We start from the raw sequence: 26,814 nt of genomic DNA, 5'->3' as shown, positions 1-26,814 counted from the left end.
TACTTGCCTGGTAAAATTTATCACATCCTTAATTGCAGCAATAGAACTAGGTTGAAAATGGCCCAAAACACTGACTTCCACAGTTCTGTAGCAGTGAGGAATCTTCAAACGATCCAATTCAGCCAAAAACTGTACATACTCAGGTTTATAAAGTTTGCGGTTGTGTGCAGACTCCAAATGATGTATTGAGTCCAATGGACATGTAAGCTCTATAATGCCCATTGATGCAGAGTGTCTGTTATAGATGACAACATCGGGTCTGTAAGGAGTGACTAAGACATTGGAGGGGATGGTTTCAGGAGGAGAGTCGATGTCCCTGCAGGTCCGCATAGACACTGACCATCTGGCAATCAGAAAAGAGAGTAATTAACTGAGAAAATAAAGTGAACAGTACTTGATTATGTCTATAGGTGTACCTTTGTTGGGATAGTGCTACTGGGCAACCACCTAAAATATGAGCGGTAGTTGGCCGGTTAGAGTCACAAAGGGTACACTTGGCACCACACTGTATGTGCCAGCGACGCAGGTTAACAGCTAGCAGTAGGCAGAGTGTCCGAGGATGCTCTCAACAAGAAAGAAAGTTGCCCAGGGTGAAATCCAGTCATTAACTTATTCCATGTTCTGCAGCTAGTTTCTAACCTAGCAGAATCCAAAAATTTGCATTGCACAGTGAGATAGGCTTCACTGTCAGAAGTAATTTTACTAGTCAAATCATCCTTAGCTCTCTTGTAAAGAGACCGTGCTGATGGCATATCGGACAATTGGCTTTGGGCAGCCGACAATATGGAATAATCTTGATTCTGGAACTGCAGAAAATCATTACCAAGATGGAGATGCAAGCCCAATTCCTGCAGCTGAGGATCAGATGATGCACAGATACATGAAAGCAAACTAAGTTTTGCCTCTCTTGACACACAAGAGACACTGGGGCAACAAATTCCCGGATAGTATAGGATTACCCGAGTAGCATTCCTTGGAAGCTGCAACCATTTCTTAAGATAACGAGTGACCATAGATTCGAGTTGTTTAATAGTATGGTTAGTGATTGCATCAACACATAGATGGAATCTTAACAGTGACAAGATGTAATTCCTATAAATCCAGAGCTTATACTCTCCCCTAACAGGAAGAGAATCAGTAGCTGTTAGTAAACCGGACAGACGAGAAGTCATATTCTTGTTTGCAATAGATTTGGTAGCTGACAAAGACACATCAATTAGTTTTCCCAGAAATTTTGTACCACCCTCAGTAATCAATTTTGTGGTCCCACCTGATAACGGAATTCTCTGTGACAAATGTTTAGAGCCATCAAATAGAAATGAAACGCACTTTGAAGGCTTAAGTGTTAGATCCAAGTCTGCAGCTTTCTTGTCAATCTCTTGGAGCACAGAAGAATGGGTTTCCAAATTGGTGGAAATCAAGGTAGCATCATTGGCATAACCCTTCACTGAATGGGCAATTGAATCGGCAAATTTTGGAGAAGATTTCCAACTGGATTTAACAGTGGCAGGTTTATCAGTAAGAGGCACAAACCTCTTTGCCCTCTTACCACAAGGTTTCCAGTCCACCTGGTGGAGGTCAACTTCTTCAAATACCATTGTATCTATGTCTTCCTTGTACACAAGTTTACAGAAACCATTAAACAGATACTTGTCAATACGAGCTTTATACCAACCAGGTTCTTCATCACCACTCTCGGACCATTTAATGTATACAAAAGAACCAACAGGTGGTAGGCTATCACAATTATTATTATTATTATTATTATTTAATGGGCTTGTAGATGCCAAGGCAAGCTAACTTGCCAGGCTAGGCCGCAGGCCTTTGAAGGTGCCCATATCTAGATTGCTTCCAAAAATTATCCAAGCGCAGCTTGAAGGTTGCAATTAGGCACAGGAAGTTGAAATGTGTAGCCACATGGATTATTCAAAGAGTCTGCCAACTGTAGAAGTGGGTTAAATACCAACAAAAATATCATAGGGGAGAGAGTATCTCCTTGAAATACTCCTCGTTGAAATGGTATCATAGCTGTCTCCCAGTGATCACTTGTAATTGTGACTGACAACTGTGAATAAAATGAAAAAACATAATTGAAAAAAGAGGAAGGTACCCTCTAATATATACTTTAGGTGAGGTATAATAATATGGTAAAGGAGGAGGCTATAGTCTCAAGTTTGCATAGAGAGTGATGGCTATATAAGTAGCTATTAAACTATAAGCCCCGGCTATACCCTATACGAAGTGGATCATTAGCAGAAATGCGGTGACTACTCTATTAGGGAGTTTTGTCGTAATTCAACTTGCATCTCCAGTATAGTTGTAGATCTAACTTCAGTATACAGTGGATCCTTGAGTGGTGGTTCATTATGGCATGTCTGCTTAATTAAATCCTTAGAAATGCTAAGCGTGTTCATATGGCTTTCGAGGACATTTGTGGTCATGTGTGGTAAATACCTATCGCCGAAGATTTTCTTAACGCGATTCATACCACCAATGAATTTATTACCACTTATGGTGCATTTTGTAGTCTTCTAATGGATCATGGTATAGTAAGCTACTGTAGCATGATCGTTTACCTTCAATTAACTGAAATCCACAAAATTACTATAATAAAATAAAACTCTCTAATAGAGCGTTCAAGTTTGACCGAATTTCTGCTAATGTATTTAGGTCACTGTGCAAATATTTATTTAGCCGGTAGTTTGTTGGGAAGTGTCACCTATAACTCTAGTATCAAACACACTAGTTGTATGAAGGTAAGTTTTTGGGTGAGTTCGAGGCGAGCTAGGGTTGGAGCGAGCCGGCGAAGCGAGCGTCCTGGCGAAGCCTGGCCAACCCTAGCTCGCCTCGAACTCACCCAAAAACTTACCTTCATACAGGCAGTGAAAGTCACCATTACGTTTAACAGGTTAGGTTTCTTCTTCACTGGTATGGTTAGACTATATAATATTTTATATTTGTAACATTAAATAGTACAAAAACAAAAGGAGTAGTCAGCAAGCACCGGTGGTACAGTGGTTCAAGTCTAGATCACATCACACCTTTTTTCTTCTTTTCTTAAACCTTTTTGTGTCACGATTTTTCTGAGTTTTTTTTTAAGCAATGACCGGCTAAATATCAACAGCCTAAACTATAGTATAGTGCTGCTATACAAATGATTAGCAGATCTAGATTACTCACAAGATCATTGTATTAAAGTTCAAAGAAGCTTGAGTTTTGCAATGAAAATCGTATATGGTCGTCATCCAGTCATGCACTTTCCTGTCCACTGACAGATCAGCTGCAAAGAGTAGGGCAATATTCCCAGTGCCACCAAAGCTGGCCGAAGAAAAATACTTTTAGTCCTCTCCACTATCTGTCTCCAACATGATCATAAGGGTATTCATAGTTTCAACTGAACATAATTATTTAGTAAATAGATTAACACATTTTGATGATGTCATGCATTCGTGCTTTTGTATGTATCATAACATGTAGCTACTGTACATATATCCACTATCGGATTGCTTGTTATCTTATATTCAAATAAATATGTACTGCACAATAGCTATAGTCTGAGCAGTCTGATGCATGGAGAACCAAAATCAAGCTCAATTAAAATACCTCTAGAATGCATCTGCAAAAGCTCCCTGCATGGAGTCTCTACCCCTAGACCCCTTTAACATAAGCACAGGCCATTGAGTGTGCTATTATAGTTTATACAGTGTAAAGCTTACAGGCAATAGTTAGCCATATTAACAACCAAGTTTGATGTTCCACTGCTGCTATAATTAATTAGCATTAAATATGCTGTTTGGTGTAGGTAGTGTATTTACAGTAGTTGCAAAGTTTATGAGATTAGGGCATGATATGTTTTAACTTTCAGTGCCATAACTGCATGTCATTACAATCAACACTGAACTAATTAATAAATCAGAACAAACACACATGTATATTATGTGTTACACTATATATAGGTAGCATGTAAAGCTTTTTAGGGGTACATTCAGGGATTTATAGCCAGACATTAATTTTTGTGATGTCAGGGCCTAGCTTATGCTAGCTACTGTATACAACACTTTAGATATTCATGTACAAGGGCATATAATTATCTTAGTGTGCAAAGCTAGCATCTAATGGCAAGCAGACTGCATGCCATGCAACCTAGGGGATGGTATGAGGAGAGGCATTTACCCCAGGATAATTATACAGACCCTCTGAAATTTAATCAGCGAGTGATCTCAACAGTTTATCAGATTAAGGTCACATAAACTTAATTATTAGTTTCTCATGACATCCTCCTGCACTCAAAATAGCAGTACTGGAGGGCAGATATTTACTAACTAGATAGTTGAATTAGCTAGGTAGAATGACTCAAAATGCAATTTTCTTAAACTGACTCAAAATTTGCTATAACTGACTTACACTGAAAGACACTGAACTACTGGGATCTTGAAATTCAATACCAGGCCCGAAAACACACAAACACAAGATATCTATCTTCATGCTATCTAACATGGTCCGAAGCATAAACTCCAAAGATAAAATAATATTATTACAGTTTTGACCAGATATGTATCTTTTTTCCCATACTGTAGCTATACTTACAGAAATGGATCCTGGAAAGAAGGGTCAAAACTAGGCCTAGTCAAAACATCAGACTAAATTATAATTAGCTACAGAGCCTGCACAATAACTGTATACAGTGAATGCACATCTATGTGTACTTAAATTGTGATAACAGTATACAACTCACATGCATACAGCTGCTGACAAACTCTGAATACCGAGGTTTAACCATTTAACAGATTTTTTGTGTGGCTAGCTGTTTAGCTAGACAACAATCACAGAAAAATTACTAGAAGTTAGGTCAGTTAACCCATATTATTGTTTGATTGTACATTCATCTGCACACAGCTGCTGTGTTCTTACAAAACCAATACTGTTTCATAACTTGTGATGACAAATCTCCTCAGTAAACCATCATTAGGGGTTGGTCAAAGAAGTACCTTCTTTTCAGCGAGTAGCTATAGCCCTCTTGGGGTTCCAGTCTACTTTTCCTCTCTTCAACCTACCCCTGAATCTCACCTCCCATATGCATCTGTTATCTAGTACCAGCTGGCTATCATCAAGCAACACAGTTTTTCTGGATCTCTAACTGTTGGATAAATTGTCATCTGCAGTTTTAGGTGGGTTACAATGTACATAGAAATAAGCTCTCCAACCATTGAGTATAATTATAGTCTTACGTAAGTGTCAGTAATTGAATTCTCTGTCTACATTCCACAGAACATTCATTCTTCCTTACATCAGTCACTGCTGGATATCCAGCTACACTATGCATACAGTTGTACACTGTAGCTGTTTTATACAGAACATAATTGTGGGTTTTAATTAGCCAGTAAACTTTCCATTGGAGCTACGGCAATCATAGATACTGGCGATATAGTTCAATAACATTTGTATAGCAAAATGTCACAAAGAGAAGGATAAAACATACCTGGATTATAAAACACAATTGACATGCATTCTTTTTATAACTTTTTAGAGGGGTAAAGAACATAAAATGAGTTATTAACACTCTGTATTTTATGAGACAAGCAACGACAGTAGACCATATTATAATATGCTGCAAGGTATACAGGAATAATAGTTAGGGATGTGTGAATACAATGAAAGAAGTAAACTTACAAGACATTCACTACATGTGATGTATGTATAGTCACTATATGCAGTTCCAAGATTTAAGTGTATCTTTTATAGTGTTAATTGCAGTTTTGAAGTGTATTACATACATCAAGTGACTGAAGCTAATCATTGAGAATAATAAAACTGATAATATACTCAAAATGGTTGATGGTATAAATGACTCTTCAGCTCTTTCTCTGTGAATTTCACATTCTTCTTTGTAGCCTCCAGCTGAACAAAACTTGTACTGAAAGATGTTCACTCCGTAATCATGTAAAGCAATCAAGTGAACAACTAGTGAAGTTAGGTACACCAGGAAGTTTATGGCATAGTAACAAAAAAGTAGGATCAGCTTGACTTCGGGAATTGAATATCCCATACAAAATGATTTGGAAATTTTGGTGTTTTTTGTCTTCCAGTAATGTTCCTAATAAAAAAACAATGTTTCCTAGTCATTATCACAATACATCTTACATGTATTTCTTTATGCCAGGCCTATATACAGTCCTGAGTGTTTGAAATGACCATAACCATAACTATAGCAGGCATAGCAATCCAGGAGGACCAGCCTAGCTATGAATTAATGATCATAATAATTGCGAAGAGATTGAGTCACTCTAATAGAACAGTCAGCTTTGTAATAGAACAGTCAGTGTGTAAAATTTCCCCCAGTCAGAAAGCTAAAATCTTCTCTTTAGGAGCATTCCCCCAAACCCAATAGAGACTATTCTCCATATACTGAGTGTGCATAGCTACGTAGTTTTTTATCCATCTGACATGGGCCAGTGCATCATATCTAATAATATATTACTAAGCCTATGCCATATAGCACCTTATTGAATTGTTTGACATTTCATTTATAAAAATTGTACTCCTGGATTCTATTCAGAGCACCATTTTAGGTTGTTGATACCAGTAATCTTGAAATATTTTATCTTTCGGATTTTGTGACATCGGTTGAAAATATTTACCTTTAAAATGCCATAGCTATAACGAATTTTCATACCAAAAGAAGCATGGCATTGTTAAGATGCATTGTGGCTTTTGTGAATGTGAACAGACCATAAGATATGATTTGCAAGGTTTTGACAAAAAAAAAGTTCAGTGCAAATGGATAGGGTCCTTAACTGTAAAATGTTCTGAATAATGCATTTATGTGACATTTGCTTTCCACAGCATAACAGAATTAATGCCTTTCCACGTTTGTCATTTTGTGCATAGATACTTTCTGAAGACTCAAACCCTAGCTAAAGTGTGTTTTTAACTGCTATATCTCAACTGAAAGACTCCAATACATAAGCATTATAACTAGGGAGAAATGTTTTAGTCCCAATAAACTCTTAACCTGTAATATCATACCCCCAAAGCTACTATATAGCTACAATCCGAAACTCTTATCCATGTGGTGTTCATACTGTGAATATAGCATAGCAGATAGCTATGGTTAGAAACATACATTGTCAAGTTAAGAAAGTTAACAACACACAAACTTACTCTTCGAAGAAACATCAATGAGAGAAATATTAATACAAGACCAATACAAAGTTTAAGCATAGATGGTAAAATTTCACCATAAAACAAAACAGTAGGAGATTGAGGAAAACAGTAGTATCCATTACTTTCATACTGTGACACAGTGAGGGTAATTATTGGAGGAATTACACTGACTAGTAGTACTATGGTCACTTCAGTGATGTGAATCATTCTCCTGTGTGATGATGAGTCCAGTAGCTGTTTAGTTTTGAATGGAAAAACCAAGGATAGGAAAAGATGAAGCAGATGAAAATTCCAAAATCCAAAAAACAAACCATAGCCAAACTGAATTAGGAAACCTGTGTATTAACCACACGTGAAAGTGAATGCACACTCCTCAATAACACACGGTACACTGACAATCATTTGTTTAGAGTACAATTATGGTCCATCACATTTTAAAGGCCCAATTTTAAGGCATACCTTAACTGCTACAGTAGTACTACATAGTAGGGATCATGAAGGTTTGCATTTTTTATTCAAATTAATTTTTCTTAATATTATTTGGTTAAATGCCATGATGCTTATTACCTTACTTCCAAAAATCGACGCAGCAATTATTCCAAATTGGCCACCACTCAAAATGATGTTTAAGCCCTTATTTTCAAAATCGATTAGGGCACCACTCAAGTGTGGCTGCCATTTAGGTTTGCACCAATTATGCCGGCATAATTTCGAGCATAATAAGCTAGCAAAAGCATCAAGCATTATGCCAGCATAATAGGACAATTTTCAAGATTTTAATAATTGCACTATGTGTTTGCAAAAAAATACAGCAAAACATGAACACACTACACTTTATTACTGCATTTCATATCAAGAAAATTTGTAATGTTAATATTTCATGGTTGATTTATTCACACTTCGCAGAAATAAGATTGAGATACTCTAATAGAGCAGTCACTTACTCTAATACGGCAGTCAAGAAAGGCTGATATACTCTAATAAAACAGCCAACTCTAGAGCATAATCCTGATTTTTGAAATCATAATTTTGAGCATAATAGGAGCACAAAAGCATAATTGGCCACTTTCAAAGCATAATTGGCTCAAGCCTACTACTATTTAAGGTGCGGTGTTTAACCAAGGAAGTATGGTATGTTTGTTGTGACTGGAAAACCCTGAATACCACATCAACAGAGAGGATGGTACCAGACATATCATACACTTCTGTAGTAGGGCTGAGCGATAGTGAAATTTTCACTGTCCGAACGATATCAAGATACTGTTCACGATAGACAATAATAAAACAATAGTGATAATTCACCTATTTCCTATTAGTTGCCTTCAAAGAGAGTTGTAAGGAGGGATGCACCCATGCATGTATTTTGCATAAGATATTAAACAGCCTTTTAGGCTGATTTTTGTTCCAAAAAGTGATTATTTTAAAGTATTTTGTAGATATTTCTCTATATTTTACTTGTTAATTACTGTCCAATAGTAAATTTTCAAGCAATATAGACAATATCGATAGTGTTACTATCCCGATATTCCAATATGCACATACTATCCCCCAGCCCTATTCTGTAGACACCCCGACTATCAAATACTGAAAAGTAGCATCATTACGTTGCTACATTTTCAGCTATGCTCTGCCTGTTACACAGCATTACAAATGAAGAACAGTACAAAATCCCAGACATAAGGGACAATTCCCATTTTAAATTCCTATTATACAAATACCGTGGCCAGCACTGCGGAAAACCATCAATTCTTTACTACATATCAATACCTATGTGCTAGAAAAGAAAGAAATAAGTAAAACATGTTTTGAGCTTCAATTACTGTGTTGAACTCATCAAGTCCATGACATTAGAAATGCTATGCTTGGTTAAAGGCATCAGTCAGTACATTGGTTAGAAGAAAATTTGGACTTATTTGGCTAAACAAGATTTCCATAGGAACTCATTGAAAATGTTTTGTGTCACTCTGAGTACACATTTGATTATAGCTAGCCAATACTGCCAAGCAATTGTGATGGTAAGGTGAGGCTAGGTTTACAGTTTGAACTAGCTGGGATTTTAGTAGGGATTAACCTATTTTTCTTCTTTTTTTTCCACCTATTTTTCTTTCCAGCAATTCTTTTATTTCTTACCTATTTTGCTCAATATTTTGCTCGAACTTTTTCTATTTTGCTGAGCATCAGTAAAAATTAATTGCAGTATCGCTAGCTTACAAGCATGTGCGACTGCTCTATTAGAATATTTCGTATCTCATACATAGTGACTGCTCTATGAGAGTATCTCGATTTTTAGTCACCATTTCCTATGAGTATATGTTGTCCTATTATGTGTGACTGTTCTATTAGAGTATCTCGATCTTTTTCATACAAAATGTGTTAAGTGCCATTCCTTGGTGCCCACTTCTCCACCTATTTTTCCAGCATTTTGCTCTTTGCTTTTACCAACGTATTTTTCCAAACATTTTGCCAGCAAAATTGGTGCATCCCTAGATTTTAGGAATAGAAAATAATGAGCTCGAGGTCACCCACACTTCCAGCTATACAATACTAGTGGATGGACACTTATTCCCTATTTCAGTCTGGTTATATTGACAAGCTATATGCCAAGAGAAGGAATTATGTACACATTGCTGCAGGTGTAGGTTACTTCTATGATCCCTACTAAAATAATACAGTATAGTATTGCACAGTTGATCACCAACCTTGAACTTGACAGAAATTGGTTGGTTCATTTGCTGCTATCCAATAGTTTCTGTCTGAACAATCCAAAGACTTCCCCACCACAACTGGTATATTCTCTATAATCACTGCAATAATGTACAGAATGTGATAATATGACCACAACCAAACATCAGCAAACATGCATGAAAGCCAGCATTGCCATGAGTGCTATATATGTATAATAAAACATGGAGCATGCAGCTGAGACGCTAATAAAACACAAGGGAAAACAAAGTGCTGTATTAGTATCAAGGTCAAACAACAAGTGCTTTTTTATCCATATTGCACAAGCAATGCATTGCTTTAAAGTATTTCTAGTGGATTGAAACTCAGTACATAAACTGCACTAACATGGCAGTTTGCATATAATGTTATGATGGTTGTACACTTACACATGATGACACTAATCCAGACGATCATGAGTGTTAATTGTGAGGTTCATGTCATTTCCTCGTATTGTACAACAAGCATGTTAATTAGTGTAATCATTTTAAACCTCAGTAATTTTGACCATGAGCTGCTGATTACAAAGTTCTGGTATTGTGTTGGCCATGCCCAACAAACCACTGACACCTGTATTTAATTACTGTAACAACTGTCCTTTATTAAGCTTTGAAGTTTCATAAAGTATAGATGGTGGGCACTAAAGTACATTTCATACCTCAACTGTACTGTATAAATTAAAGTATTTCAGTATACTATTCATTTGATATCGCCCACACAAAGTTCTATAAACATATTTTATTCTAATGTGGGAAAGATATACTACTTTTAGTATTGTAGCAACTACACTCTAAATTTATGGTTGGTTGGTGGCAGGGGCGTAAGAGGCATGGGTGCTATGGGTGCTTGGGCACCCATAAATATTTCCAGTGGCGCAACTAACAGGCGTCAGCACACTGTACTATCTATTACTGAAAAGATTGAGATATTCTAATAGAGCAGTCAATGACTCTAATAAAGCAGTCACACTCGAGACATTTTTTTGGTCTTCAGCTTTACCACTGGACACCCATAAGTTAAATATCTTCCTACGCCCCTGGTTGGTGGTAAAAAGCCACAAAGGAAGCAACTTCATGCACTGGAGTTTTCTCTTTCGATATTATGCATGCACAACACTGAACTTAAGCATGTACCCAGATGCATGGATCCACTATTGTACATATAGCTGAACTAAACAATGTACATGATCATGAGCTGTAGATGTTATAATCCAATAATATTCATGCTGGGACCAAGGAGTCAGCAATGAAGTGTAAACCTTGTGGCCTTAATTTGTAAATTTTAAATCTAATTCTTCGGTCTTAATTTCCATAAATTTCTCAAATCTTGCAGCTAGGTGATTTTTTACTCATTACAGACCCTTTGACTGGGACGTAGTGGTTATACCAAAAGTTTACATTGTTCATTTAACTCCTTACCAAAAATTATCACAACCACGGTATTGTATAGAATATATGTCTGAGGAAACTGCAATCTAAAAGAAAAAGAGAAAAAACTTGATAAAACATTACTCGGAATTATGTAGTGTGCTACTTACATGTATGGTTACAGACTTACAGTGCTAAAACTATTTCCACAAACAATTAATTGCTATTCCTATTGCTGTACAGTTAATCAATACTTCAGATTAGGTTACTAAGGCTCCTTGTACATATGAATACATTATGTATAATTCCCCCACATAGTCTACAGTAGTCAATGCCAATGTACCTCACCAACAAAAACAGGGTTATTATTTAGACACACAGTATGTTATTGCACTTACACTCTATCTTGATTATAATAACAAGCTATCAGAGTGATCACTCCTCCAATTAAACTAATAGCTCCAGTGATAATAGCTAAAACATAAAAGGCAAGATCTAGGGTGTTTTTTGTGAGCAAGTAGTGTCCATCACAGACTGGTAAACATGTTGAACCACAAAAATGATCAAAGTTGCTTGGACATGGAAGGGAAGGAGCTTTTGAAAATGTCAGATTTCCATCCTCATTGTAACTTATACAATCTGGAACAGTTGCATTGATAAAGCTCTCCACTATTCTCCACTCAGAAGCACATTTGTTATCTCGAACTTCTTCACACTCTCCAGTCAGGTCTACTGAAGAACTATTACCATTACACAATAGAAGTGTTGCATTGCAGAAAAATGACAATGAATCATAATAACACTCTGTGTTCTCCATATACCATCCAACAGCAAAAATTACTGATAGTCCTGTAATTACTGATTCATCACAATCTAGATCATCACCAAATCCTGTCATTGTATTGTTACATTCTTCCAGTAGTAATTCAACAGTTTGCTCCTCTGCAGGATCAGACTAAAACAAAATAAAAATGAACAAGCAAGCACATTAAATATGATAGTGATGCCAAAATAATACTATCTTGGTATCTTTATTTTCATAGAATTATGATAATACTGATGTGGTTTCAACAGAAACCCATTTTAAATTTAGCTAAGCAGCTGTTTAACAAGTGTTTTGTTGCTGTTTTGAAATTTAAACTCTGTGTGTATATGTATATATATATATATATATATAGCATGCATTTGATTGCATATCCATGATAGTTATTAAATCTGCTTTCCTCTTCACCTCCCACTGCATTAACATACTGTAACAGAACAGTCAAATAATCACTCAAGTAGAGCGGTCAAAGCAGAAACTTGCAGTATATACAACTTTAAATTTTCACAGTGTAAAGTATTGAGTTTACTACTACTTAGTAAAATTTGATATCAGCTAGTGCTTCTAAATTTTCTGTCCCATGCAGACCCTCAATATTTCTTTTCTCATTTATATATAGCTAAAACACATTCCATTAAATGTTAAGAAACTCACTTTAACAATCCTAGATGTACCACTGCACTACAATTAATACGTATATTTATATGTCCTAAACACGATAGCCTAATCAAGACTCATGATAGTGAGTCATGCAGCCAAGGAAAGTAGGGCGCGCGACTCCCATGAGTTATTTACACGAACAACTAACTAACATAGAATGCACACCTAAAACCTACCTTCAAAACTATTCTTTTGTAAAAAAACCTCGCGATGCAACAAAACCTTTGGTGAACTAGCCAAAGAACTTGTGATAACAAATCCAAGGCTGTACAACTATCACAGTGTAAGATATAAGAGTAAAAAAAAAATGGGCAGCTTGCGCTAACGAGTATGCGAAGGAGGAGAAGGAGAAGAATACGACGTTTTCAGCAAAATTTTATGCGGTGTTACTAAAATATAACAGGGATTACTTACTTAGTAATACGCTTATATAACAATAAAGTTTCTTCAGTACAAATCTCGGAACTCCCCCCTTCTTGCGAGAGCCACCATAAACGATTTTCTCAAAGTTTGATTCATTCACTCTTGTGCTTCATGGGACAATCTTTGATATGTAATTGAGTAGTTTCGCCCGATTATGACCTGTCATTTTTCTGGGAAGTGGTGAGTTAATTTCCATAAGTGCACTCATAGGATAATAACATCGCCTATGCTAATTACTGATTTATTTTGCAGTCTTTTAGAACCTATCTTAAATTTAAGACACCTGGCCTCTAACTACAGTAGGGTTTATTTATAGTCGGTGAACTGAGTGCAAATTCAGCCATAAGTGTCAACGCTATGTGAACATGATCAGTGTAGTCGGAACTCAATGAACTTGCTATCACACGTGCTATTCTCATAAGTGTTTGTTACAAGGCCGGACCCCAGAGATTTTGAGTGGTCCGGCATGGACTACAGTGGAGGCCATAGTCATGCACACTACTCAAATCTAATATTTAAATTAGAGATTATCTGCTCAGTTTCATGTAATATACTCAACTGTATGTGCTAAGCATGCCAAGCTAGGGAGGTCTGGGGTTATGCTCCACCAGGGAAATTTTTGAAAATAGATGCTCTGAAATGGCACCTGGAGGCTCTCTTTCTCCTTTTTGTTAATATCAATCAATGGTAATTTTGTGCTACAGTACCAATTAATCCAATTTCATATCTAGTAGCTATAATTTCATTCATAATACAAAAAATTCTCAAAGTGAAAGTTTAGTTCTTTGAGATACACCATTAGATTGTAACTATACTAATGCATGGCATGCACAATCAATTAACCCAATACAATGCCATCACTGGAACTCTGAGTGATTTAAAGACAATTGTCAGAGATTCACATGTAATGGTTTAGACAGCAGTGTAATTATAGAACAGTGGCTATAGCTTATAGTTACTGGATGCTCTATTAGAGTATCACGATGACTGTTCTATTAGAGTATATTTTGATGACTGCTCTATTAGAGTATCTCGAGAAAATTAAAGTACCTGAAAAGTGGTCCAGTCAATGCCAGACAAGACGGACCATGGGCTCCAGCCCTGCTTTGTTATTCAGTTGTTATTTAATAATGGGTCTGAAGTAGCTGGGCTAACGCAGCCCACAATACAGCTTTGTTTGTGCATTTCAAGAGACAATCCAGTACAATAAGACACGTTCTCACCTGCGGGGAAATGGCTTTACTCAATCTGTTGACTGGTGGTTTTAATGGTGCCTAGAAGCCATACCCTATTGAGGTTGCAACACCGACAAGTACCTGCCTACTTGTACCAAATTACATTCTTTGGTTTTGCCACTTCATGTCCCAAGCTATGACACAATAACTGTTGAAGCTGTTGTGATATCCAAAGGTGGCTTGTATGAAACTAGCTATTAGCTTTATGCATTAATTTTTTTGGACTTGCTCGGTGACAAAAATGTGTGATATCCTAAAACAAAAACAGCCTTAGGGCTGTAAAAAAAGGGCGCTGCCAAGCAAAGTAGGATCAATCAAACAAGCTTATTCAACATGACTGGTAAGAACAAGGACTGATATCAAGTTGCAGCCAAGTAGATTGGAATATTACCATGATCAATCTGTTAAACAACTGGTAAGAACAAGGACTGATATCAAGTTGCGGCCAAATGAATGCAGTATTACCCATTCTCTTTGTATCAAGCTATAGCTATATAATAAAACCAGAGCAAATACACATGCAGCTATTACTAAATAATCATTTGGCCGCTTTTCTTGTAGTGTGTGATTTTAAAAAGTGGCCAAATGACAATTTAATAACAGTTGCATGTGTATTTGCTCTAGTTTTATTATATAGCTATAGCTTGATACAAAGAGAATGGGTAATACTGCATTCACTTGGCCGCAACTTGATATCAGTCCTTGTTCTTACCAGTTGTTTAACAGATTGATCATGGTAATATTCCAATCTACTTGGCCGCAACTTGATATCAGTCCTTGTTCTTACCAGTCATGTTGAATAAGCTTGTTTGATTGATCCTACTTTGCTTGGCAGCACCCTTTTTTTACAACCCCAAGGCTATTTTTGTTTAGGATACATGTTACATAATTATTTAGGTGTGGAAAAAACATGGAAAATTCACGAATGCATACCTAGGTGGTTCAATACTGCATTACATTATATGAATTGGACATAGATGTTACAAATGATATCAAATTCTCTTTAGCTAATCATTCTATCCTCAACACAAACAGAAGAATTAAACACTTACGTCATTGAATTACATCAGTAGATTTTTCATAGTCAGTCTTCCTGGACTATGATTCTAGATTCACTCTACCAGGAAGGCTCGGTTGATCTTCCTGGACTAACACTTTTGAACTTAAGACATACAGTGTAGGTGGATACATTTTAAAATGTTCAAGGATTAGTCAGTGCCACATTTAGAATTTTGCATGCGTTAATGAGCAGAGCAAGCTAATTAATAATATTAGCAACATAGTTGATGTTTTTTAGACACTACAAGACATTTGGAGAACAGTAGTCTTGCATATATAAAACCTGCATGTAATACTTGTGTACTACATCATTGTCTGCAGGTAAACCATGATCAACTCAGATAGATTGCAATAATAATGCACTCACTTGAACAGAGCAGCTTTTAAAATCCACATAATCAGTAATGTCTGAGTCATCAATATGTGGACTTATTTTAGCATAGAATAAAACAACAGGAATTTGATACAACAATATCACTGTGCAGAGAACAAACAAGAAGCTTGTCACCAAACGACACTTTAACATTTTTCTTCCATATCTTCTTGTGAATGAAAATCCCTGATCAGTGGTAGGGCTGTGGATCATCACATAACTACAGTTTTCTTCATACTCACTTTCATAGTTCACTGAACTGGAGTCCAATGAAAGCTTTCTATCAACTTTATGTATTTTGTACCCATTGTATGGAGTTGAAGTATCAAACCTTGTCTCGGTGCTAACAGTATCAAGGTCATTGCTGATTTCTGAAATTTGTGTGACATTGATTCCACTATCATATGTTTCACTCATGTTGTAAACTTATTGCATTTAATATGTTACTGTGAGGTTTGGTGATTCCGTATTTAAAATAAGTCAGTGTAGTAGTGGTACAATATGGTAGACTTGATGAGGGTGTGCAGTTTCAAGGTAGTCAAATGAAGGACTACAGTATATTGTTTGACTGTTTCAAGGGAGACAATATGGAGGGATTTGTACAATCTGTTGTTGTAGGTATTCTTAAGCAACTATTGGATTTACTCCAAGCAAGAATAACAAAAGAGCACAGAACTCCACTCTAAGATAGAAATAAAACGCACTGTAACTGAGATCATCCAAGACAATAGTATAATAATTTATGTGTAACTGTAATTATGTGCATGTCAGTTTATGTAACATGAATGGACTCTGTTTCAGATATACACGTACTGTATGAATAATTGAAACATGCATGCTCAAATAGCTAATGCTCTTTTAGTTAGATATATACAATGTTAATTTTCTGAAGCTGACCCATGGCAATGAACACTAGCTATACTAAAATGTCAAGAACAAAAAATTGACAAACATGAAAATGGTGATATAATAGCCTTGAATGATGGTGAAGCACATTTTACAAATGCATATGTGTGTTGTTCTATAAGAATACAAACGACAACCAGTCATAGCCTTCAACAGCTTGTAATTTATAGCCTTGGACTTGTCTACGCAATCCTTAATCTGAAACTTACCTGGTGCTCACTTTACCACCATTTACTCATGTTTCGATATAGCAGCATTCATGTACAAAATTAGACTATATCAAACATGGTGGGAATTCTTAGAAGTTGCAATTGTATGTATGCTGATCACTTACAATTAAACCATTATGTAGCAGATACTATTACTTTGGTCTATGACTTTTGCTATGGTTCTACAATGCAGAGGTCTTCATACGTATCTCAGCAGTAAAAGTGATTGGAGCCAAACCTGGGATTAAATCTCTGTCTCTATTAGCTATGGAGGTTTGTGTATTAAGACAATCATTAAAGTTCCATAATATTATATATATACCAGTGAGAAAGTAATTTTAAAAATTAAAACATGGGAACTGAAAAAAGTAAAGAAACAAGAGTCAACAAGCCAGCATGTTAAACACACAGAGATCTTTATTTGGACTCAATGGATATGGTAGAAACTAAAGTAAAAACAGTAGTTTCTCCATAAATCAGGGGCAGATACACTGTGGTTGACAGTTACAGTGAGTATACATAATGATTGCTTTATTAAAAACTGTGCAGTTAACAGTAGGTCTAGTTAATTACATGGCTTCAATAGTGTAATGGATTTTCAAGCTTGTCTATCATAGCCTGCAGCAGTAACTTAAATAACTCTGCTTAGCATTTGAAGCAGGGGCATAGCTACAATGTAGGCAGGTGAGGCAGTTGCCTCACCAAATATTGGTGACCTAACTGAGAAGCTAACACGGGCCATTATGGAGGTTTGCATTAATGTTTACAGCAATTTATGAAGCAGTGATCTGGTATGGGTGGCTCCAAGAATCCCTTAAATTATGTGCAAAAAGCATATCACTGGTATATTATGGTGAGTGCTCTATCAAAGGTATCTCGATCTTGCTAGACCAGTTTCTGAAGAGACCCTTCGGCTGGATGGACTCTTACTAATGTATACGGTAAGCTGATAACAACAGTCACGGTTCAAATGGTGGTCAACTTTGTGTGTGCTATGTATAGCTAGCTAAAATGGACAACCACAGTGAGGACCAAGCATTCTTCGCAATTACTTCATATTAGTATGACTAGTATGATTAAAATTACCTCCAGATTCAAATAAATTTTTGAACATTTCCTGGGATGGAGTATGCCTCCCGTAGCTCAGTGAAGCATGTTATGATGCTGAGTATGCTGTGTACACCAGAGCTAGTGCATGCACCAACTCATGATCCAAGATAAGCATTGCAAAGTCTGCCTCACCTATTTAAAATTTCTAGCTTCGCCCCTGGTAAGCTATCCTTCATTAACTCTGTGATCATCAGGCTAACGAAAATTTGAACAAAATTACTAACAGTGATTTAGTTGTCAAGGAAGTATGGATTTAATAATGCATGTATGCACACATCCATGTAATGTATTCAGCTACTTACATATTTACTATCAACAGAAGACAGAGCAAAATGATGAATTGTGAAGCCTGTCATACAGTTGATGAGCGTGTGGTTAAGCTGTTAACTTCAGATGTCCTAAATTAAATTGCTAAGTTATTTAAAATTCCAATGCTGCATGGCTTCACGTTAGTACTTAACTAAAACAATGTACCTATCCCTGTACTTTTTAACATCACTGTTTGCACAAAAGCATTGCTATAGTTTGAGAGCCAATTGATCCTTTTGACACATCATAATCAATTTGACAGGTCACGTATATCATACTACGTGTAACTAATTATAATTATCGTATTGTCAAGATTCTGTGAGAAGACCTTGGGGCCATGGCCTTATTGAATTCTAAATAAATTATTTGAGCAGTCAGTGAAATTTTACTGGAAGATCAGATGGTAACTAGTACCGTAAGGACGTGCATGTGGTTGCTTTGAGCTCCATGCACTGTTAAGTGGGAAAATAAGTAGCTATCAAAGGATATCATGACTTTCAATTCAACACAGCCACGAGCACTACCAGAGCCTGAACCCTGGGTGGTTTTAATTTATGGTTTACACCATAGCCAGCCAGGTAATTAGCTATTATAATATAAGTGATCATGTAGTACGTAAGTTGCTATCAGAGTTGCTACACGCTATAGTATTACCAATAATAATAATAATAATAGTATGCCTCAGTCTTAGTGGTGTACTGCACTTTTGATTAATATTGCTACATTCCAGATCATGAGCTCCATAGTAACATTGACATACTTAACATAGCTGCACGGTAATCATGTGTGTATGTGTGTAATTTTACTTGGGACGTTAGACGCTCCCTGGGCACATCGGCATGCATTATTAGCACTTTACAGTGACCAGCACTGAAGGTCTGACAGCAACATGTGCTGCAGCCTTAGGATTACCTAACCTAATTTCAGGGACTTAGACCTAATGACTTGACTTACTGACTGACTGGAAAGTAAGGATTAGATTAGATTAGATTAGATTATCGATTTTTGTCAAAAGACAAGGGTCACACAAAAGGCAAAGCCTGCAAACGTGCTCCCCTTACAAAGACATACATACATACATACAGTTACAAGTACAAAATAAAACATACAGCAAAAACATGACACACGACAACTACATACCTATACAAAAAGAAAACAAAGAGAAAATTACAAAATCAGGTTAGCTGAGCAGAAGTCGACAAAGTGCCATCCGAAAAGGAATTGCTTTGGAAATTTGTAAAATTTCTACAGGTACTGAGTTCCAAAGAAATGGAGAATTTATAAAAAAAGAAAAACGGTATGCGTTAATGGTAGATGATGATGTGGTAAGTGAAAGTGAATGGGATCTAGTATTGGTGCTTGAAAACTTGAAATGTGAGTTGAATGGGATAGAAACTCTGTCATGTAAATATCGTGTACTTGAGTGATAGTAAAATAGGACTGACGAGTATGGAGCGCAGGCCATCTTAGGTCCTGCAAACAAGATGTAGAAGATTTGGACCAGTTATGTGAATGAGGATTCCATCTGCTACCACACACCCAGCGTGCAGCTCGTCTCTGAATTGCTTCTAGTCTATCAATGTCTCTGGCAGTGTGTAAATACCATACAGGTGAGGCATATTCTAGTAATGGTCTAACAAGGCAATTGTAGGCAGCAGATTTAACAGTAGATGGACTTGCAAAAAGAGTGTGTCTTAAATAGTCGAGTGAACGGCAGTCTTTAGCTGTTATATGTTTGACATGATCACTCCATTTAAGATGAGAATTGATGTACATCCCCAAGTAACAAACTACTGATTTAGATGGAATAGGCTGGTCATTAAGATGGTACTTACACATTGGTGGCGATCGCTTATAAGATATACAAATACTTTCACATTTTTGTGGATTTAATTTCAGTTGCCATAACTGTGACCATTGATAAACTTTGGTCAAGTCTTCTTGAAGTAAAGTTTCATCATGGGTTGAAACAATTTGCTTGTATAAAGCAATGTCATCAGCAAATAACTTAACAGTACTGCATATAACTTAAGGGAAAAAATCCCTCCGAAAGTAAGGAAAAAAATCATGTTTTCTGTCCAGTAACAATATTCGTATATGTACGTATGGTAACTATAACTTACGTATCTACAGACTCCTGTAATACATACTAATCACTGAGTCCGTATTGCTAGTTCAGTCGCGAATGTGGCAGATGGTTGCACCTTTACACCTGGTCGGTCGATCGTCTGCGAGGTCGTCAGTTGGGAAAAGCTTTTGTGGTATATAAATGTGAGGTCGCGTGACTTCCGGTTTCGCTTTACAGCCACATCATACAGTACTGTAGTACTGCATATTAGGGATCATGGAGGTTTGCAGTTTCTTACGAAACTGACAAGAAACCAGCCTCACACTACCTTTTCATGGCGCCTTGGCAGCAGATACTATACCAATTGCAAGCCCACAAAATTAATGCTTTTTTCAGCACTGTTATTATTAATATAGCTAGCATTATTATACAGTGTGTTTAGTGGTCATAAACTCGCAGGAAAAGTTCACAAACAAGTAGCTATAAGGAAAATTAGGAGTTTTAAACTAGAGTAGGCTGGATGTGACTAGTATTAGTTAATTTATATAGCTTCTTTTTATTTTATTTTTATATTCACACCCTTGCCATGCCCACGCAGGTTCTTCCGTAGGACCATACACGTGGTCGCATGTGACCGAGGACTATCACACTTTCTGTAATTTATGTACTTTCATCACTTCATAATTGATGGTTTTCTCTCTGAGACAATGTAATTGTAAACCTCATAAATGAGTATAATACAATATAATTTCAGTCATTGATTTTAGCATGATCTTGAATCAATCTACTTTCAGTACAAGCCAAAATGCTTCCAATATTATGATCTAGTTTTGACTAATAACCACTCACATGCATGACCAAGATGGCATCTGATTTCACCTCCTCACAGCAATATGCGTGTTGGACACTACTAAACAAGACTCTCCGTGATAGAGTGGGTTGGCTTCACTATTCTTTAGGCAGTGATGATTTAGCTCTGACTGAAGTTCTCTAATATCATAAGTGATCTTGTAATGGGGAATATCAAGAAGCCTCCCTGTATTCATGGACAGCATCACCCTTGTCGCATTGCCGAGACAACTTTACAGAATTTGTCAGCATTAAAAAAGGAACTCATGTAAGAATCTGCCACACTCTATAAAGGATTTTTGCACATAATTAAAGCACACAACAAAGTCCTGAAAAGTTAGCTACCACTCAGTTCAGAACTCTAAGCAAGAATGAATGGGAATTTAGACATAATCCCTGGGAGTATGCCTTCAACTTTCAGATAATGTAAGTCCTCTGTTTGATTCAGATACCACTTTTTACTGCTTTCACAAAATATGTTCAGATAACTCTGGCACTAAAATATGGAGGGAATCTCCTTGCCTGGGCTAGTGACACTTCCTGATTGTGATACCTTACTTTTCAATGTTAAGAAGATTATTCTTCGTTAATCTTCACTCCATCACCGGTCTGTAAAATCAGCTCCTGGACTAGATGGAATTAATAAGATCCTTGAAGCTGGAACTGTTCCAGGAAGTTGGTGCCAGGCTCGTATTAAACTGATTTATAAAACAGGTGACAAACATGATTCCATAAATTTCCATTTGATTGCTCTCACTTCAGTGGTGGGCAAACTACTTCACAAAATCATCAGTTGGCATTTAGAAATGTACCTAAGACAAAATGATGCTCTATACACTTTGTCAGCTATTATGCAAGATGCTCTCTAATGGGAAATCTTTGATGATCACATTAATGACTTAAAGAATGCTTTTGGCTCAGTATTACATCATCTCATTTGACATGCTAAGAGCAGTTAAGGAGCCAGCACTTCTGTTAGATTATATTCAATCATTATTCACAACTATCAGTCACTGTTTCAAGCAATTCTTGGGAGACTCCTCCCATCCCTTTTCAGTGTGGAGTATTTCAGGGTGATACTCTCCCCTATGGTCTTTCTATTACATAGTTTTAAACCCTCTGCTTCAATTGGTAGCGTCTCTCAAATCTACACTTTTCAATTACCAGTGCCTAACTCTGATGGCTTATATTACCACCAGTTTTGGTTCATTTGTTTATGTGAAATAGTCTGAAAGTAGCAACAAGAAGCCTGGATGGTAAGAGGACGCATTGATAAATATTTTTTCAATAATTGCTGCAAGGTTATATATGATGATGACAGTGATACAGTAATTTTTGAAGAAATTGGCCTCCATCAAGTGGAGTGGAAACCCTGCAGTAAGAGGGTTTGGAAGTTTGTACTTTTCAGCAGTAAACCAGCTACTGTTAAGTAAGTTGGAAGCCTTCACCTAAGTCTGCTAACTTGATGGATCATTCTGTGCTGATGATGCTACACTAGTTTCTACTAACTTCGACACCCATTTTTCTGCGTTACAAGAAATAGATAAAAGAGCAGCAGACTTGGATCTAATGCTGAAATAATGCAAACTTGTCTCGTTTCGTTTTGATGGTGTTAAACACCAACCTCAAGGAGTACCTCTGTCCAATGGATTGGAACAACTAGATTGATATCAGAAGGTGGGACAATTTTTTGGAAAACCTGTAGATGCGTCCTTATCATCAACCAAAGCAATTACAAACAGAAATGTAACTGCCTTCTTAACTAGATTATTATCAGCTATGCAGATACTCCCATTCATGGAGAGTACAATTTTGTAGAACTACATCAATTCATTACTGAGGTTTCATTTATGTGTGGATGCCATAACCAATCATACTATCAGAAAATAAAGCTTTAGTCAACAGTTACACATTATTTTAAGAAATGGTTACAGCTTCCAAGAAGTGCCACAAGATGATTTTGTATTACCCTGGTATTTGCTGCCCTAGATAGTGTTTATGTATCTAGAGTAGCAAAGTTCAGTTTACTTTTATGCATTAGTGCATTATCCGATTCTAGACTGCAGGAATCGGGCTCCAGCCTCGGGAATTATCTTCTACAGTTTCAGACTCAAGACTGTTCCATCCTATCTGCTGCACAAAGTCATCTATCTTTCATGCCATTAGCATGGTCCTTATATATAAGGCAGCCAATGTCCAGCTAATAAAGTTTAGATTGTGAAACTCACCTCAGTCATCTCAGTGTACTGTGTAAAATTCTATAATCAGCAAGGTTGGAGTCTTCTTGCAGAACATAAAACAAGCTCTTAGGTGGGTTTCACCCTGGGCGGTTTTCCTTTTTGTTGAAGGCTTCCTCTGACACATTTCCCACTGCAGTCAACTTGCATTGCTGGCACAAAATAAAATGTATACGTACCTTGGTGACTCCAACAGACCAACTATACAGCCCATATTTTGGCAGAGGCACTATCTCAACAAAGGTACACTTATCATCATAATCAAGTGTTGCACTTTTTGGCAACCCTTTTTGCTGATTGCCAAGGCGTCAGGGTCTATGCTTACTTACAGGGTCTTCACTTTAATGAACCACCACAGGAAACCATATCTTCAACTGTGCTGGTCACACCTCATTACGTGTCATTGTTATCTATATTTCCATTTCTCCATCAATGGGTATTATAGAGTTAACCTGTCCCCTCAACTCAAGACAACATATTGATCTCCGCGCATTGTTGAAAGCAACAGAAACTAGAATATTTACAACTGCTTGCTGAGTTGGATCATTTAAACATCTCTAACTACTACATAACTGTGGAAGTCAGTATTGTGGGTTACTCCCAACCTGATTCAATTAAAGGAATTAAGGGTGTAATTCTTCATACAACAAGATTTACCAATTTCAAAAGCCAGTGCTAGAGAATGAAATGGCCAGAAAATTGTATTGATCTCTGCATTTCAGAGAATCTTTTTCAGTAGGAACAGCAAAATATGGACCATCAACCCTGGCCTATAGTGTTTTTGTACAGTTCTTTGTTTGCTGTTGCTGTTGTTGTTTTTGTGTTTTTGTTTTTTTTCCTTTTATGTATGTAGTTAACATTGTTTCCCTTGCTATGCCCACAATGGATACTGTGTGGATCTGATGAATGGTCACATATTTTTCTGAGGATTCACATACTGTTTGTTTGATTTTTTGTACACTTTCATTATAATCATGATGGTTTTCTCTAGCTCTTTTTACTCAGTGGAATCTTGACTAAATTCCTGCCTACCTGATTCCTTTAGCTCAATAATGGCTAAGATTTTGGGATTAATTTTTTCACAGTTTCTAGTGACAATAATAATTGTCCCCTTCAATGCCTTTTGGCATACCGCAGTAGTGTAAGCAACCAAGTAACAGGACATTATTTCTTCCACATGTCCAACTATTTTGGGAATTCAATTTTTGGCAAAGATATTCACATGACCTTGTGCAGAGTCAAAGTAACCATTTATCGAAATGGGCCTGTCTCAGGCTCAATCACCGATGCTCCACAATAAGTTCAAATTTTTAGAAAAATGCACACAAATTGTTTGATGTTTCAACATGCAGACAGCAGTTATTTAACAGACCTACATAATAGTGGCTTCCTGGTAGTTCCTACCATAGGTAGGTTCTTTTCTTTGCTCTGTTCTTTGGTTGTTTCTGGATGGTAGCATGACAGCATGTTTGGACAGATCAATCTCAAGTAGTTATGTAGTGTTTATCTGTGATACAATGTAATTTCATCATCAAGTGCTGACCTACAACACGGCTTGGCTTGTTTCCTTCATTGTTTGGTGACTATAACATCAAAGCAGTGATTAAAATTTGACTGTCATTGCCTCTCAAAGTGATGAGAGCAAATGCCATTAATTGCGCAGGAAGAAATGCTTCCAACGCAGCCACTAACCTACAGTAAAGAAGTTACACGCACTTTGTCCAATTCACCAGAGTTATAATCGTCATCATGTTTTAGAACCATGAAATGAGATAAAATGCAATATAATACAGTACAGCCGAACCTCTCTAATCTGACACCTGCATAATCTAGAATCCTCTTTAATCCAACCAAAATGTCATTTACCAATACTTTTGTATAGAAAACAATCTCTGTAATGTGACACCTCTGTACTCCGTAATCCGACACAACTTTGATTCCCTAGACTTGGAAATACATTGTTTTGACCTTTGTATTCTGACAGAGAATAAAAACAGCATTAAAACAATCACAGAAAACAATTTTAAGCAGCCAAAGCATTTAATTGGTTAACAATAATGGGAAAAAGCTGTATGAGCTGGGATTAAATAGTGTAGCTTGACATATACTCTGTCTTCATTGCGCTACCTAGTATAATAATTAAGTCATTTATTTCCAATAATCAAGCCCATCTTATAATTGGTTGCTTGTGCTATGTATGCACAATGCATGCATCTTGGACTTACCTTTGTACTCCTTTGTGTCCCATTTCTCAGCTCGAGGTATCAATTCGTGGTAGCACATAATGGGTTACCTACATTTGTAATGGGATTCATCCATTATCTTCTGTAGTGACTGATGCCTAACCAAATGTCAAGGCAATAACTTTAAGGTATGGATTCCCCAAGTTGGTAAATTGGATGTGTGTGGAAGACCCCTTTTGGTGACAATTATGGCACAAAAGGTAAACAAACAAGTATAAAGAAAACAAGGAATTATAAGTTTGATTTGAGATCATATCAGTGATATTTCTATGATCCCTAATATTCCTAGCACTGTAGATATTAAAACCACCCATAGTGTGTATGCTTGTAGTGACCCAATGACTCTATATAGTACCGATCCTCAACTAGTATAGACCTACAAAGAATTTCTAAATCTATGCAATACAGGATATCATCAGCAACATGACCTCAAGTTGTGTTGACATAGCTACAAACTAATTTCAAAGGTACAATATATATATAGCTTTTCAGTGTTTATTTTGGCTTTTGGCAACCATGGTTTTGTTTTTAATCATTCCACAAACTTCCGTAGTGATTCAAGTTAGTTGACGTTGACATATGCAGAGTGCCTATAGACTGCGTGTTGCAAAAGACTGAGTGAGAGGCAGATTGGGCCACTGCTAATCTAAATTATTTTCATGATGTGAAATTGTTTCTTTTCCCTGTTAACATGTAGTCTCATAGCTAGTCTGTGCCACCCGCCTCTTCACAAAGGGTAGGTAATGATTATAATGATTGTGGTATTACTTTTTGTAAAGGGTGGGTAGCCCCATACTCTCATAGCTGCAACATAATAATTATTGTGCACTTTTTTAATCAGACCATTACAAGAACCTATTATAGTTCTGCAATAAGTAGCTATGCATTGCCATACATTGCAAGTGTGGAATCCATTAGTATGGCTACACTCCAGTATCCCTATAAGTTATTTATTGATCAAGTGCAACAACAATTTGTTCACTGGGTAAACTTTATAGCTAGTCACTGGAACCTACAAAGCCAGAGTCACACATTATCTACAGTGTAGTGATAAATAT

The 26,814-nt window shown here is 36.7% G+C and overlaps 1 protein-coding gene across 1 annotated transcript; it reads right to left on the bottom strand.

Moving 5' to 3' along the window:
• Positions 1 to 4,897: 4,897 nt before the first annotated feature.
• On the bottom strand, positions 4,898 to 20,620 carry LOC136261309 (uncharacterized). The gene is made up of 7 exons (XM_066055284.1): positions 20,483 to 20,620; positions 15,820 to 16,507; positions 11,651 to 12,207; positions 11,304 to 11,359; positions 9,864 to 9,968; positions 7,162 to 7,499; positions 4,898 to 6,094 (listed from the first exon to the last, which is right to left on the bottom strand). Exons 2-7 carry the CDS (start codon positions 16,240 to 16,242, stop codon positions 5,705 to 5,707), a joined length of 1,869 nt encoding a protein of 622 aa, XP_065911356.1. The 5' UTR covers positions 16,243 to 16,507; positions 20,483 to 20,620; the 3' UTR covers positions 4,898 to 5,704.
• Positions 20,621 to 26,814: the final 6,194 nt, after the last annotated feature.

This window comes from Dysidea avara, chromosome 7 (genome assembly GCF_963678975.1).
Source record: "Dysidea avara chromosome 7, odDysAvar1.4, whole genome shotgun sequence".
NCBI lineage: Eukaryota > Metazoa > Porifera > Demospongiae > Dictyoceratida > Dysideidae > Dysidea > Dysidea avara.
Note: the sequence above shows the minus strand (reverse complement) of the source record. Positions and strands in the feature narration are given on the sequence as shown.